General features: G+C 43.0%; 1 protein-coding gene across 1 annotated transcript; it reads right to left on the bottom strand.

The window, feature by feature from the left end:
• Positions 1-2,489: 2,489 nt before the first annotated feature.
• On the bottom strand, positions 2,490-6,386 carry LOC146716452 (protein NLRC3-like). The gene is made up of 3 exons (XM_085452573.1): positions 6,125-6,386; positions 4,181-6,008; positions 2,490-2,670 (listed from the first exon to the last, which is right to left on the bottom strand). The coding sequence occupies exons 1-3, from the start codon at positions 6,378-6,380 to the stop codon at positions 2,490-2,492; spliced, it is 2,265 nt and encodes a 754-aa protein (XP_085308699.1). The 5' UTR covers positions 6,381-6,386.
• Between the last annotated feature and the right edge of the window lie 10,256 nt (positions 6,387-16,642).

The following is a 16,642-nucleotide window of genomic DNA, read 5'->3' as shown; positions in this document are numbered from 1 at the left end:
GATGGACTGCAGAATATTTTGAAGGTTATCTGCTATAAAAAGCCAGAACAGGAAAATCTGCTTCATGTGTTTCTGTTTGATCCTCAGTGACTTTGACACAAAGGCCTCTGCTGTGATGATCACACATCTGATCAAGTCTCACAGTGTCAGCTTTGTTTTTATACATATGGATATGTGCTGATAAATGATCAGAGTTATAATATTTCCCACTGTCTGCTGTGTGCCGTGACCTTTGACCTGCTAAAGACAGTCAGCTGTGGATTATTCATTGTTGTGTCTGATACTTAGAACTGTGAGGAAGAACACTACACAGTTAATCAGGGTCCCCTCTCTCTGAATCAGGAAAGGTGGGCAGGCCGCGTGTGGGCCGCGGGCCATACGTTGAGTCTCACTGTTTGAAATGTGAACATTGTTCTGCTGCAGTCAATGGACTAAACCAGAGAAGAAGAAAACAGACTTTACCATGAAGATCCTCAGTGTGGATCAGTATAATATCAGCCTGATGTCTGCAGTTTAGTGTCAGCACAACTTTCACATCATATTCATCTCAGCACAACTAAAACATGCTGACTGACCTCAGAGTTTCAAGTCCACATCCTGGACTCTCCAGGAAACCACACAGATGCTTCACTCCTGAATCCTGCAGCTTGTTGGAGCTCAGGTCCAGCTCTCTCAGATGGGAGGGGTTGGACTTCAGTGCTGCTGCCAGATAATCACAGCTGATCTCTGACAAACCACAGACGCTCAATCTGTATAAAGAATGAAAGATGTAAGTTTATTAGACAAAGTGTGAGCTTGAAATCATTCAGTGTTTCATCATCTGTTCAGAGCTGAAGAAGGTTCAGAATGTAGAAGTTTAGAAAATGGAAACTCCAAACAGCTGAAGCCAACAGGAAGCAGCTTCAAACAAACACAACAAGAGAAAAAACTCTGAATGTTTCACATTAAAGTCGTACATTTATCATAAAAACAGGACAAAGACTTGAAAAAGTCGTGTTTTTCCTTCCAGGAACCACAAGGCTTCACTTTTAAAGGTGAAGTGTGAAAGAAATGGACATATTTGAAGTCCAACACCTTTTTCCAGTCACATTATTAAAGCAGACAAACTACAAGCTCATTTTCATTCCAACAAGTCATCTTCTGACCTGGACTAACAACACTGGTCTCTATGTGCAGCTGGCTGTGAGACCAGTGCTCAGGGAGCGTCTACAAAGTGCAACACTGAAAGAACATCACACACTCATTTGCTTCCATCATCCAACCTGAAGAGGAAACAGAGACGGCTCCCCTTCAAAGTAAAAGCTGCTCCTTTTGGACACAGTATCAAAGAAAGTCTACAGTATAACATAGAAAAGACAGAACAAAGTTTTGGTTGTTTTTAAATTGTGCAGAAATGAAACTACACTAAGCTCAATTATGTGACTGACATTTCATCCCATGTCAGTTTGGCCTCATCCTGGGCCGGATTATCCAGCACACACTCTGACCACAGGCCCAGGGGCCACGCACAGCTGGGCTCCATCCAAGAGACAGGAAACAAACCAACACAATAATAAAAAGCACCATGTGATCTTCTTACATCTTCAAGACAAACATAGTAAAAACATGAGCATATTTGTTTCCTGATAAAATGATGTGACAGGTAGAACAGAGTAAAGTGGTGGTGTTACAGCCTTTCTCCCCTCTGCTGCCGAGGCTGTTAGTCTCTCCCAAACTCAGCTACAGGACTTCCAAATGAATGAAAGCAGCAGAAGTGGCTTTACAAATGAAAGAGGAAGAGGAGAAGAAGAGGAGAGGGAGGCCACCCTGACCATCACTCCAGCTGAAAACATCACACTTCCATTAAAGTTGGTGAGGAAATGTTGAGCAGGATGAGCTGCTGGCTAATCTGGAGGCTGTAGCAGCAGCTCACAGTCACAGTGGATTTCCACTCATGAAAAAGCTCTGGCTGCTTCATTTCTCATCTCATATCAGAGACTTTAAAGCTTCACTGAAGCTGTACTGTGATGCTTCCATATTCCAGTGAGGCCTCCATAATGATTTCAGCTGTTCTGTACACACACTGTGTGCCCTGTATGGCTCAAAGTCTCTGCAGCCTGTTTTTATCTGCTATCATCAGATCTTCATCATCCTCATTCACATCCCTCACACACTCTACAGCCTCATCAGCACTGACTTCATCTTCACTGACTGATGGAGCACAACATGAACCTGTGGAGGCTGAAACACTGTCCTGTCAAACATCTCCCCGTCACCACTCCACTTCTGTCAGCCTTTAAATGAACCCTGCTCAAGTCTGTCACTTCTGTTTGGAGCCAAAAGGAAAAACTGTTGTTCAGTCGTTTGGAAAGACAACATTTCTGAAAGCACTCAAACTCCTTCACATTTGTCTTCAGACACATCCTGAACATTTAGGAACTAAAGAAAGTTTCAAACATCAATCAAAGACCTGAAATATAGAAAAACAACAACAGCCGCAGTCAGTGAACTCACCTCAGAGTCTCCAGTCGACAGTTTGGACTCTCCAGTCCAGCACACAGAAGCTTCACACCTGAATCCTGGAGGCCATCATTTCCACTCATGTCCAGCTCTGTCAGATGGGAGGGGTTGGACTTCAGAGCTGAGGCCACAACTTCACAGTGAGACTCTGAGAGTCGACAGTGAGTCAGTCTGTGATGATAGAAAATATAAAATGTGTTATTATAAAAGCAGAAAATCTGCATTATAAACACAGACTGAATGTATATGAAGACAAAACAGAGTGAGGTCATAATCTGATGAATCTGCTCTTCACATCTGTGCTTCAGCTCCTCTTACTGTGTTTGACATGACACAACGATTGAGTCTCTCTCAGACCTGCAGACTTTTAATGAGAATCTTTGTTTGGCTTTAATCTGCAGATGAAGGAGGAAGATGGTGTCACATTTAGGCTTCCATAATGTCCACAGTCTGTCACTGAGATCTGATCCAGAGTCAGAGTGAAGACACACATTTGGACTGTTTCCTGTTTTGACTCCAGAACATTTTGAATGAGTTCAGCTCAGTGAAGAGTTCCAGCTGGAAAGATGATCTCTGTTTGCTACCTGCTGTCAGGTACGACTGTTCACGTCCACACGCAGGAAAAACCTGCTGACTGTTACCAAACGGAGCAGAAATCTCATCACTGGACAATAATGATGAATGAACTCAGAGCTGCTGATATCAGATCTGATTTCAGGGGAACTAAACACAGAAATGATTGGCTCATTTGAGCTTTCTGAGCCATTATCTGCTGGTGTGTCGCTAGTTGGCAGAAAATGATTTGTATTCCTGTTCAGGGCTTCAGTGTTTATGAGTCCAGATCCAGGTGACAGCAAGTCAAAATGATGTTACCTGTCTGTGTCCAGCAGCAGCCTGTATTCACTTTGAATATTGTTATAACCTGACATGGATCAGTTTGTCTTTGATTGGTTTGTAAATGTCACTGTTTCCATTGGACCTGAGTGACGTACAAAGACAGAGAGGGAGAGAAAGGAGAGAGAGGATGGAGACAGCAAAGAGAGAGCAAACACAAACAGGTGAGAGTGGACAGGTGACCAAGGTCAGCAACCAATCAGAGAGCTTCTGTTTGACCCACAGTCACTGATGATGACTGCACATAACCAAGCAGTGTGTTACTCTGATATCAAATATGGATCCTGCTCTTATAATAATGATCATCAGATGATATTATTGTGTTATTTTGTAGCTGAATACGATGTTTGTGTGATTATCAGTGAAAGAAGCAGTGAGGAGGATGGAGAGAGAGAGAGGACAGAGGGTGAAGTTAGAAACACTAAAAGGATTTTTCATGGATTTCATGGATGATTTGAGTGATTTCCAGCAGGACACTTAAACATGTCAGTGGACGTCCTAAAGAACATATTCACTGATATGAAACGTGTCATTGAACAGGATTAATATCAGTGGAAACATGGTGGAAACAGCTGTGACTGCATGGATGTGACACACTTCAAATCTGTTCTCCACTCTTGGATTTGGGATCCATGGAGCTGCTGCTGAGTCTGTACAATAAAGGAATGGTGTGGAAGGTTGCAGCGTACGGACACAAACACTTTGTGGTTACAATCTGATTTTATTTTCAACATTAAACTACTAACCTACACTGATCAATGATGTTAATGATCACATCTGGACTCACCCAGCCTTTCTGCAGTTCCTCACAGCTGGAATCAGTCTCTGTCGTCCCCGCTCTGATGTGTTGTACTTCTGCAGGTCCAACTCATCCAGAACCTCCTCTGACATCTGCAGCATGAAGGCCAGAGCTGAGCACTGGATCTCAGAGAGTTTCTTCTCTGATCTGTTCTCTGACTTCAGGAACTCTTGGATCTCCTGAAATAATGAGAGGTGGTTCATCTCCATCAGACAGTGGAAGATGTTGATGCTTCTGTCAGGAGAGATTTCATCACTGTTCATCTCCTTCAGGTTGTTGATGACTCTCTGGATGGTTCCTGGACTGATCTCTGTCTGACCCAGCAGACCTACTAAGAGTCTCTGGTTGGACTCCAGACAGAGGCCATGAAGGAAGCGAACAAACAGGTCCAGGTGGCCGTTTTTACTCTGGAGGGATTTCTCCATGACTCTCCTCAGAAATACATTAAGTGATTGGAGATCTTTGTTATCAAAAAGATTGAAAATCATCTTGGTGAAAGATTCTGATTTTAGAAACATCTTCAGCACCTCTGTCTTCCTGCTGGTGTGACAGTGGAACATGTAGACAGCAGCCAGAAACTCCTGAATGCTCAGATGAACAAAGCAGTAGACTGGTTTCTGGAAGATCACACACTCTCTTTTGAAGATCTCTGTACAAACTCCTGAGTACACCGAGGCCTCTGTCACATCCAGACCACACTGCTCCAGGTCTTCTTGGTAGAACATGATGTTTCCTTTCTCCAGATGTTCAAACGCCAGCCTCCCCAGCTTCAGAAGAACTTCCCTGTCAGCCTCCGTCAGCTCCTGTGGACTCGTCTCACGTCCCTCATGGTACTTGTTCTTCTTCCTCTTTGTCTGAACCAGCAGGAAGTGTGAGTACATGTCAGTCAGGGTCTTGGGCAGCTCTCCTCTCTGCTCTGTAGTCAACATGTGCTCCAGAACTGTAGCAGTGATCCAGCAGAAGACTGGGATACTACACATGATGTGGAGGCTCCTGGATGTCTTCATGTGGGAGATGATTCTGCTGGACAGCTCTTCATCACTGAATCTCCTCCTGAAGTACTCCTCTTTCTGGGCGTCAGTGAAGCCTCGTACTTCTGTTAGCCTGTCAACACATGTAGGAGGGATCTGATTGGCTGCTGCGGGTCGGGAAGTTATCCAGACGAGAGCCGAGGGAAGCAGATTCCCCTGGATGAGGTTTGTCAGCAGCTGGCTGACTGATGACTTCTGTGTGACATCAGACAGCAGCTTCCTGTTGGTGAAATCCAATGAAAGTCTGCTTTCATCCAGGCCGTCAAAGATGAACAAAAGCTGAGAGACAGCCAGCTTCTCTGCTGTGACCTTCTGTAATGTTGGATGGAAAACATGGAGCAGCTCCAGAAGACTGTACTGCTCATCTCTGATCAGGTTCAGCTCCCTGAATGAAAGCAGAACCACCACACTGACATGTTGGTTCTCCAAGCCCTCTGCCCAGTCCAGAGTGAACTTCTGCACTGAGAAGGTTTTTCCAACACCAGCCACGCCGTTGGTCAGAACCACTCTGATGGGTCTCTGTTGGTCAGGTAAGGCTTTAAAGATGTCCTGGCACCTGATTGGAGCGTCATGGAGGGCGTCCATCTTGGAAGCTGTCTCCAGCTGCCTCACCTCATGTTGGGTATGAACCTCTTCACTCTGTCCCTCTGTGATGTAGAGCTCAGTGTAGATCCTGTTGAGGAGGGTTCTACTTCCTGTTTCATCACTTCCTTCAGTCACACGTTCACATCTCCTCCTCAGACTGATCTTATGTTCATCTAAAACCTCCTGCAGACCAACATCTGCTGAAAGAAAGAAAAACAATGAGACTAAAGAGAAAGAAAACTCTTCAATGTCTGAACAACACAAGAAGTCCAGTTTTCAGAAATGAGTCCATCAGCAGACAGATGTTCAGTCTTACTTTGTACACAGCTGCTCTGACTGGCTGTCTGCAGTCCAGCTCTGCTTCTGGATCTTTCTCCACACTGGGGACAGGAGGAGTCTCCTGATGAAGCAGACTGGTCCCAGTATGAGGAGATGCACTGTCTGCAGAACCAGTGTCCACAGCTGGTAGAGACTGGATCCTTCAGGACGTCCTGACACAAAGCACAGCAGGACAGCTGCTCCTCCTCACAAACACCACTCCTCTTCCTCTCTCTGTGAACACATTTCTTCATCACTAAAAACATTTACTGTCAGTGAAAAACATCCAGATGTGACCAAACTGCAGTTCCTCACAGTTCCTTTGATTTCATCAACACTAATTAGCTGCTCCTCCTGTCTGCCTGTCTCATTAAACACTGAGTGATGAATACAAACTCAACACTTCCTGCAGACTTCCTGACTTCACAATAAAAGCTTTCCATCAGAGAGACAGTTATGACTTTCACTGTTTTACAGCCGCTGTGTGCAGATTATCTGGGTCAGTTCACTCTGAAGCAGCTTAGAAGTGTCTGTGTAGAGCCGTGGTCTGACACACAGAGACTTCTGATTTTCTCTGTTTAAACAAACATGATGAAGATGAGCAGGTTTCTCTTCTAGTATAAACTCTGTGTCTCTGGCTCATGATGGCTTTTCAGGTTTTGTGTTTTGCTCTCTCCTGCTAGCGTTTTGCCTGCCTGGGTGGAGATTGTAATGGCCTCTCGCTCTTGGTCCACCCAGCTATGATGATTACACCACCTGTTGCTGATTCACCTGGGCTTACCGGGAACCATTTAACGCTGCGGCATGGAGCAGTTTGTCGCTGGGACATTGACCCTCCTGTGTTCATGATCTCAGCTCCTTGCTAGGAAATCTCTCTCTAAATTCACCAGCTGGGTTAACTTTGTGTATACTTTGAGTAAATATTTCCCTGGACCTGGTTACAGACGCTTACCTGTGATTCCTGTGTGTGGCTGTGTGAGTGGAGAGCAGGACAAGAGTGACTGAAGAGGAGTGAGTGTGGACTCCCGTCCCTATTTTCCCTGGAGCCCTGGACCCCCTCCCCAACTCACTGTACATATATAGAGCACTGTGGTTCACCCCTTTGGTAAATAAACTGTCACCTTTTTGTTTGTCAGAACTCAGTCTGTGCTTGAGTTCCTCTGTTAGCCATGACATTTTGTTGGTTCTCTCTCTTCAGGTCCCTGTAAGTGTTTGATCTAAAACATTATATTTATTCTGCTTTGATTGTTTTGTGTGCTGAGGGACATTGTTGCACGATCCACTTTTTCTTATCACTCAAATATCCTGATACTTTCAGAAAGTTGGAGAGCTCTCCTGGCTTGCTTAGTCTTTGCTCTGTACTGCAGTACTTGCACTGGTTTCACTGGACAAGTCTGCATGTGAATCTACAACTGATCTGACATTGTGGCACAAACACAGTAAACACTACGAGCACCTTGTTTCATGTGCAGTGGCTTTCTTCTCATTCTGTTACTGAACACTGTATGAAAAGCCTCTCACTGCCAGCATCCTTCCAGCCCCACGACAACAAGACCAACTCACATCTTCACAACACCAAGAATTTTTCCCCTTTTCTTTGGAGAAACTGAGAAGCCAATAGGATTGTAGCTCAAACTTGCCCACAGTCCTGCTTCATCACTGCTCACTCCTACCTGTGTTGGTGCTCAGTGGACAGTCATAGCCTACTGCTAGCATGAATGCTAAACGTACTGCTGTGGATGATCAGCAGAAAAAGATGTTGTCAGGTTGACTGTTTGCTGTATTTAAAGTGGTTTTCTCAGTTCATCTGTATTCAAAGTGCATTCGGGGCTTTAGCTGACAGCTCTTTGTGCTAACAAACTAAACTCTCTTAGTTTAAGCCAACAGACAAAAACACGTTGATGTTCTCTCGTCACCTAACAAAGTCCAAACCCTGTGAACTATTTTAGCTTTAATAATTGTGGATTCAGGTATCCTGAACCCATCTTTGGACATTTGTAATTAAATATTTTAAAACTCCATCAGAGACTCCTGATGTGGCTGTTTGGAGAAGGAAAAGAGGGACAAAGTGGAGCGTTGAGCTGAGGCTTCATTCACTGCAAACCTACAGTTGTGTTTCCTTATTTCTGCTGTTTGCATGTTCACAGCTGAAATAAAGCTGCCTCTTTGACTTCATCCTGTTGTGTTTGGGTCCAATCCTGCCTGCCACACAGCGCTACAGGACAAAGTCTAATATTTTTATCTTTTTAATGAATCTTTGGTCATATTTATCCAGGAAAACACAAACATGTAAAGGAGTCATCACAGGTCTCTGACCTCGTTGGTCCAGGTTCAGCACTGAAGAATGGAGGTTCAGGTTTGGACCAGTCACTCCTCACAGACGGACAGCTGGATCCTGCAGACTGTGACCTCTGACCTCTGCAGACACAAACATGTTTTATTCAATGATCAATTCTCTGATAAAGTGATTGAAGCAGCTGTGATCACACAGACTGCAGATAATGCAGCTGTTTCCTGTCAGTAACAGTCCTCTTAGATTAGAGTTCAGCTTTTTACAGGAAAACAAATGTCCCTGAATGCAACAGTGAGACACAGTCTGCCTGTGTGGCTGTGATAGCTGCCGTTAGGAGCGCTCATGTGTTTGCAGTTAGACGAGGAGATGTTACCATCATGGACACATTAACAAATCCTGCAGCATCACGTGGCACAAACACTTTGTGTTCCTGTCATCTGCAAGCAACAGGAAGTTCATTAATAAAGGCGGGATGGAGACGCGACTGTAATGGTTCTCCTTCATCCAGCTGTTACACACATCTGGGCTCACACGACGAGCCTTTGTCTAATACAGCAGCTGCTCTCTGAACACTTTTCTGAAGAGGAGCTGCACAAACCTTTGTTTGCTTTGTAGAGCAGCGTATCAAAGTCAAACTACCCACTGCTAGCAGCTGTTTCTATCATAGTTTAGGATCCAGATGTGTGAGGTCTAGATTTACACCTCTGATTAAAATACATAGTTAAAAACAGCCAATTGTGTCCAAATGTGTCTTAAACCAGATAAACTGACAGTTACAGCTGAGCCTGTGTGTCCTTGGAGACACTGCTCTGCTACAGAGATGCATTTTAGAAACCAGGAAACATCAAAATCATTTAATCAGTGAGTTCTTGTTACTAACAGCTCACCTCTCTGCAGCAGAGACTTTAGAATCAATGAGGAAACCTCTAGACACGTCACTCTGTAAGGACACAGAGCTGGGTGGAGGTCCAGGTTGGTCCCTGTGAACAATGATGGAGCAGTGATGTGAGTGCTGAGCTGTGACATGGAGAAGAGTCATGGACAGTTAGAGATGGTCATCTCACCTCTGAGCTTTGGTCTGGCTCTCATGTTCCCCACACAGAGTGCTTTTAGAGGGAGGGACTCCCTCCTCTCTGTCCTCACACTGATCCATGCTGCTCAGTTCACATCAGCTCACACACACTTTCTACCTTCACCTGCAGAGGAAACACAAATCATTCATGTGCACATCAACTGAGAGCTGCAGAGGTCGTGTCTGATGTGTTGGACTAACATCCATCTGAGACGCAGCTTTCATCAGTTCACTACAAAAAGTGTCACAGAGCCCAGTTCAGCCTCCAAATCCTCCATTACTGTAGTCCTACAAAGCAGCAGGTCAAACATGGCTGCAGAGAGCAGCTTTATGTCAGTAACCATGTCCAGGACCGAGCTGACTGCTTACAGAGTTCATACTCTAACTGCTAGCTGCTCTGCTAGCTAAGCTAACTCAGTAACAGTGACTCTGACAGCAGTTACTGTGGAACAGCGGCCGAGCTCAGGACACATTCAGTGTGTTTAGTCTGAGTCCTGTGTTCAGATTCCTGCTGAATCCAGCAGGAATCTGAGCTCATCTCTGCACACAGAGCAGCTTCAGCTCTGGGATAAACTGCTCGCTTCACGTCCTTCTCAGCTCACAGACTCTCATCCTGATATTTTCCTTTAAAATCTGATGGTATAATTCATCTGAGTTTACACTTTATCTGCATAAATACAGAAAAACAGACCCAAACACCAGAAACCATCAGTTTCACCATGTAGAATATATTGTTGTTTCCTTTTAATTCAGAGAAAAACTCTGATTTTGATTTTCTCTGTTCTCTTTGCTGCTGAGTCTCTATCTCATCTTCACTCTCAAACATTTAAACAGCAGCGAGTCTGCAGCTGAGGGAACACAAACTCAAACTATCGGAACAGGTTTGATCGTTTCTTGCCTGTATTAATTCGGTGATTCATTAAATGTATAACTGTTATAATCTGCTGCTGAGTGTCTTACGCTGATGAAAATGCAGAAAACACAGATCACGAACACCAGTTCAACCAATCACATTCATTCCACTTTGATCTGTGACAAACTGACACGTTCATCTCTGTTAAAGTGTTGCGTTAGACTGCTATATATTTTTGTGTTCTTTATGCTGTCGATTTTCATGTCTCTGGAATAGTTGGCAGTAATAAGGATGATTTTCTGTAAAATCATATTGATATGAGCCGTGAATTATTCGTAGATGAGCGTTAGATTAGTTTGATGGGTTAACTCAGAGAGCTGAAGATATGGTGGACATGCTGACCTCGCTCCGTGGTGTACAGGGCCGTTTACCCTCATGATTAATATTCACAATAAAAAAACGAGGCGAACATCATGAAGTCTGTGTGTGTTTCATAGTGTCGAACCACCTTTGTACAGTTAAACCTAACAGTTACTACATGACGGAAACACCAACGTTATTTCTTTTATGTGTTTATCAGGTCACGCTGATTATTGAACAAAAACCCAAACATCAGATGTTAATCGAATCTTTTTGCTCTCTCTCCTCCTTAAACATGTTTTTAATGTTAGTTATAATTCAGAATTGGTGACTGGAACACGTATGACACATACGAACATCAGGAAATAAAAACACGATAAATATAACCTCTGTAAATGAAGTCAGTGTGCAGCGGGGGTTATTACAGCTGTGTACCGGCCTGCGCTTTGTCGGTGGTAATAACAGCTCGATTGCTTGCGAGGCGAGCGGGTCTGTCCCACGCTTTGCCGTGAGCAGGGTTCATACGCCCTTTTCAGGGTCAAATTCAAGCACTTTTTAAGCACTTTCAAGGTCCCTTTTCAAGATTTTTCCTGCACATCAGCCCCCCCGCCAAAAAAAAGAAAAAAAAGAATGCATGTTTCAACTCGCATTACCTCAGTAAGACCATGTGAAAATGAAAACAAATCATCCTAGGTGAACTTAAACAGCTTTGTTCAACTTTTGTTAAGAAATAAAAAAATGCACCACACCATACAGTGGAACCCCGACTTACAAATGCCCCATTTCACGAAAAATTCAAGTTACGAAGGCACTGAATGGCAATATTTGTGGCCGTGTTATGGCAAAATGCCCGAGTAACAAAATCCGCTGGCTCCGATTGGCTGAGCCTACCACGCCCACAATGCCTTCCGAATCATGTGACAACCCCTTGGTTTCCACACTTGCGCTTCGCTGTTCCACTTGAACGATGTATTGTTGTTCTAGTTAGCAATTAGCCTATAGCCTATCGTTCAGCATCGCCTCACTCAAAACGCGCAACTCAATTACGAAAGACCCTCGGGAATGAATTCATTTTGTAAGTCGGGGTTCCACTGTACTGCAAAAGGAAACGATCGCCTTATTTACATAGTTTATAAACTCTAAATGCCCATTTCACTTAAAAATTAAGATGTGAAAATGTGAACAAAAAAACAAAAGAAGAAATAAATAAGTCTGCTCATCAGATATTGATGCTTCTTTCTTGTGTGACAAGAATTTGGAGACAGATGTTTGTTTGTTTTTTAAGTTAATTCCCAATAAAACTGTTTTATTGCTAACTACCTTGCTGTCTGTATTATTGCTGAAGTCCTAAATGATCACTTTTAAAATGTTTGTGCTAATAACATCCTGTAAAGTCAGACAGGCATGGAGAACAGCACTGACTGGGAGGCTTTGAACACATCAAATAGTTCAATTCAACATAAGACTTTAAGAATGCACAAGCATCTACTTTAAAATCAGCCTGATGTCTGCAGTTTAGTGTCAGCACAACTTTCACATCATATTCATCTCAGCACAACTAAAACATGCTGACTGACCTCAGAGTTTCAAGTCCACATCCTGGACTCTCCAGGAAACCACACAGATGCTTCACTCCTGAATCCTGCAGGTTGATGTTCAGGCTCAGCTCCAGCTGTCTCAGATGGGAGGGGTTGGACTTCAGTGCTGCTGCCAGATAATCACAGCTGATCTCTGACAAACCACAGCCCCACAATCTGTATAAAGAATGAAAGATGTAAGTTTATTAGACAAAGTGTGAGCTTGAAATCATTCAGTGTTTCATCATCTGTTCAGAGCTGAAGAAGGTTCAGAATGTAGAAGTTTAGAAAATGGAAACTCCAAACAGCTGACAGAGTTCATACGCCTTTGTCAGGGTCAAATTCAAGCAAGACCATGTGAAAATTAAAACACATCATCCTAGGTGAACTTAAACACCTTTGTTCCCCTTTTGTTAAGACATAGAAAAGTACACCACACAAAAATACTGCAAAAGGAAACGGTCGCCTTATATACATAGTGTATAAACTCAAAATGCACATTTCACTTCAAATTAAGATTAAGGCTTTGAACAGATCACATAGTTCAGTTCAACATATAAGACTTTAAGAATGCACAAGCATCTACTTAAAATCTATTTAATTTATCATCCATGATATTATTTTGTACAATTCCAATGTATTTTGTTCATCTCCCTTAAATAAACAGGCAGTCTTAAAGTATGAAATATTCATATACAAACACATATAAATGTGTGTACTGTCTCAGTGGCTGATAGTACCCCACAGGCCTCAGTGTGAGCTTGAAGACATTTATAATGTTTAAGTAGTTTAATGTGCAGGTGCTGACGATAAACACATTTTGAATGAAAGCCGGGGAACTTTGGTAGCACAGAAACAAGTGGCTATTCTTTGTGACTATATGGATCACTCATATTACCATTATTTCAAATACTCCAGAAAGCTGGTGTCCAGGGTGTAATTGGCCGTTTTTGACTACTTTTGATGTGGCCTCTATATTTTACCTTTAAAAAACTGTTTCTCTTGCCAATCTGTTATTTTCTCATTTTGACCAACTGTATCAGCACAATTTATCTAAATTCAGACAAAATTTAAAATACGAGTAGAAAGTGATATTTTGACTGTAAAAACCACACACATGTTTAACGAATCATCTTCATAACTTGAAATGCAAACAGAAATTGTACATTTTTAAAAATACGCACAAGTTTTGCAGACAACAAAATTATATTTACCTAAAAATGCAGCCAAGGTTCAGACGCTTTTTATGTAACTATTTCAAACTATTTACAGAACAATCAGGCGCAAGGCAGCCCAGGCGGGGAAATTTTGCTTTTACATTTTGCAACGCATTTTATTTCTCTATCTGATAAGAAAACTATTCAATCAGATAGTTGTTTGTGGTGAGCAATAATAAACAATGGATAATCCGTATACAAACAAATTCAAGCCTTTCTCCTCAACGGAGAGCCTCCCCCGATTGAACAACAACCCGTCAACAACATGCTGAACTGTGACTCTTCTTCCCTCTAAAGTCCTGGTGTTAACACTCACCCTGCATCAGCTTCACCTATTTTAAATTGTTTTTACTTTTCAAACCGACGGATCATTTGAAGCCAACCATCCAAAAACTGCTTCAGCTGTGTTTGATGTTTATGCTACAGCCTGTTTACCAATATAATCAATATCAGATATCAGAGCAACAGAAACCTCGGTGATCAGGGGCCCGTTCTTCGTACCGCGCTAAGTAAGTTAGCCGGATTTGATTGTTGACGATTTCGCGTGATCCTGGATCGTTCGGTTCCCCGAAGCTCATCCGGGACTTGCTGTCATAGCAACAGAGCCGTAAGCGTAAACCTGCTCGGGAGCAGGTTTACTTTATGTAAACAGGATTAGATCACGGCCACTCAGGTATGTCCGCTTCATTTATACGAAAGCAACAGCGATATTTCACCACTGTTTCACCATAAATAAATAACATCAATGTAACTAAAGATAATGCAGCACTTGATCCTTTTATTGATGTCACACAGATACATACAGGTCATTTCCTAAAAAAGGGAAATGTACTATTAACATTCTATTACATGTATGTGATTATTACAGATGTAATTCATATTTCAGAGTAGCAATTGCAAATTACTTCGTGTAATCAAGATGGGAGACCACGGCTATAAAAGCGAAGGTGGATTTGGGAAGTCTGTCGCAGCCATGTCCTGTCCGTATACGCGAGCCACCCATTGCGGAAGGTGCAAGATTGATAAGGAGAGTTTTCAGAATTCAGCATATATTGCGGGATAGACAGGATCCTTTAGCTCAGCGCGACAGTGTGCTCATAGAGAGATATCGATTTTCCCGTGAGGGTATTATTCACTTAACCAACTTGTTGACGAGGGGGTGCAGGACCACCACCTGTCTTTTTTTGCTCTGCCCTTTTCTTGGTTGCTGTTATAAACAAACAAACAGATTATTCCAGGGTCTCTTTCCAAGAGACTAAAAGCAATATAAGTGATAAATATTACCATTCTGTAGAATATTCTTATATTTCACTTTTACTTGTTCCCATGTTCTAGTGGGTCCTGTTGTGGCTCTAATGTGAAAGGGGATATAATATAACATATTATAATATAATATAATGTAATATTGGATAATATAGTGTGATATGATAAATCTACCCTACCGCCTACTGGAGTTGGCCAGAGGGGCCGATGGCGCGATATGGCAGCCTGGCTTCTGTCAGTCTGCCCCAGGGCAGCTGTGGCTACAACCGTAGCTGCCTCCACCAGTGTGTGAATGTGAGAGTGACTGAATAGTGCTATTGTAAAGCGCTTTGGGTGCCTTGAAAAGCGCTATATCAATCCAATCCATTATTATTATTGTTATTATTAAATTACTTACAAGTTTAATTTGTCAGCAACTTCCTGCCAGCCCTCGCTCCTTGCTTTTGCAGCCTTTGCAGTGTTCCCTTGCGTTCTGATTAAACTCTGAAACTCCTGAAATCCCTCACTCAAGAGTTCTTGCTCTGCTGCCGAAAAATACCGAGCCGAGCGCGGTCCTTCGACATTTTCGCCGACCAATCAGAGGGTTGCCGATCAATGTTTCCACTATCGATGCGTAGCCCCTTTTACGACACCCAGTGATGTCACATTACTGCGTCCAGCTGTACTAATCGTCAACAGCAGGTGTGTTCGGGGAACCGGATTAGCGAGCTCACGGTTAGCGCGATGGTTTGGTCTTGGATGTTTCATTTGATCTTGGATGTAGTGAGCGACATACGAAGAACGGGCCCCAGGACGCTGGGACTGAGAACAGGAAGTGGCTCAAACGTCACAGGTTCATAACGTCACCCTGAACTCCACTCACGGAGTTTCTGTCGCCATTGTAGTTTTTAAAGTCCCGTGATAAAGGCGGGTCTTTCTGTGAATCCGCACGCTCATTGGCTAATAGCTCGAGATTGACACATCGTTATCCAATGAGCGTGCGGGAACTTCCGACATAAAGTTGTTTCCTTTGAAAAACCAAAGTCTGATTATTTTTGCCTCCACTGACGGAGCCTGTTGTTCCCGCCACAGAGACACAGTAATGTCAGAGCGGTGTTAACACTCACCCTGCCTCAGCACAGCTCTCACTCTCCTCCTGCTCTCTCACACTAAACGGAGGCTCAGCTAAACTCACTTCCTCTCTACTTACAGGAAACCAGCGCTCAGAGGAGCCGACCGGCCTCACATTTCACCCACAGACACGAACAGCGTGGAATTATTTTATGTCATAAGAAGAAACATATTCATGTTAACACTCACCTGCCTCAGCTCCACCTTCCTCCTCCTGCTTTCACTTTCACTGCTGCTCCCTAAACACAGAGGATGCTGGGACTTGTAGTTGTTTCCTTCCGGTGCGGTCTTCCTCTTTGTTTGTGTTCAAGTTATTTCGATCATGTAAACATCAACAGAACACGTGAAGCCACACAGAGTTTGTATGTCGAGGTGGGTAGTGTTTCATCTTGTTCTCTCTATAAACTTCACAAGATGCTCGGTTGAACTTTCCCTCCAACCGGGGTAAACTTTTATTAAACTCTTAATAAACAGTCATGAGTCTCTGGTTCTCACCTTCCGGTGTTACACTCTCAAACCTCCGGGTGGAACACACAGGTAAATGCAATTCCCATTGCTACATCCCTTTTCTTTTACAAAGACAATGAACTATTCATAAATTGAGAACTCAGTTTGCAGCTGGAACAAAACTTAGACATGACATTTCTTTGTTAGACACAATTTTCTTCAAAAATAAAAAATTCTTTCTTCCACTTACTTTTTTAGCTTTCTTTCTATTTTCCTTTAGTATTACTTTTATTCATTTTTTCTGTTTTGTTTCTCTTTTCCTTA

The sequence above is a fragment of the Copadichromis virginalis genome, linkage group LG3 (genome assembly GCF_057382275.1).
Source record: "Copadichromis virginalis isolate Kocher_CV1m ecotype Utaka linkage group LG3, C_Virginalis_male_GT1.1, whole genome shotgun sequence".
Taxonomy (NCBI): Eukaryota; Metazoa; Chordata; class Actinopteri; order Cichliformes; family Cichlidae; genus Copadichromis; species Copadichromis virginalis.
The sequence above is the reverse complement of the archived record's forward strand: the minus strand, read 5'-3'. Positions and strand labels throughout refer to the sequence as shown.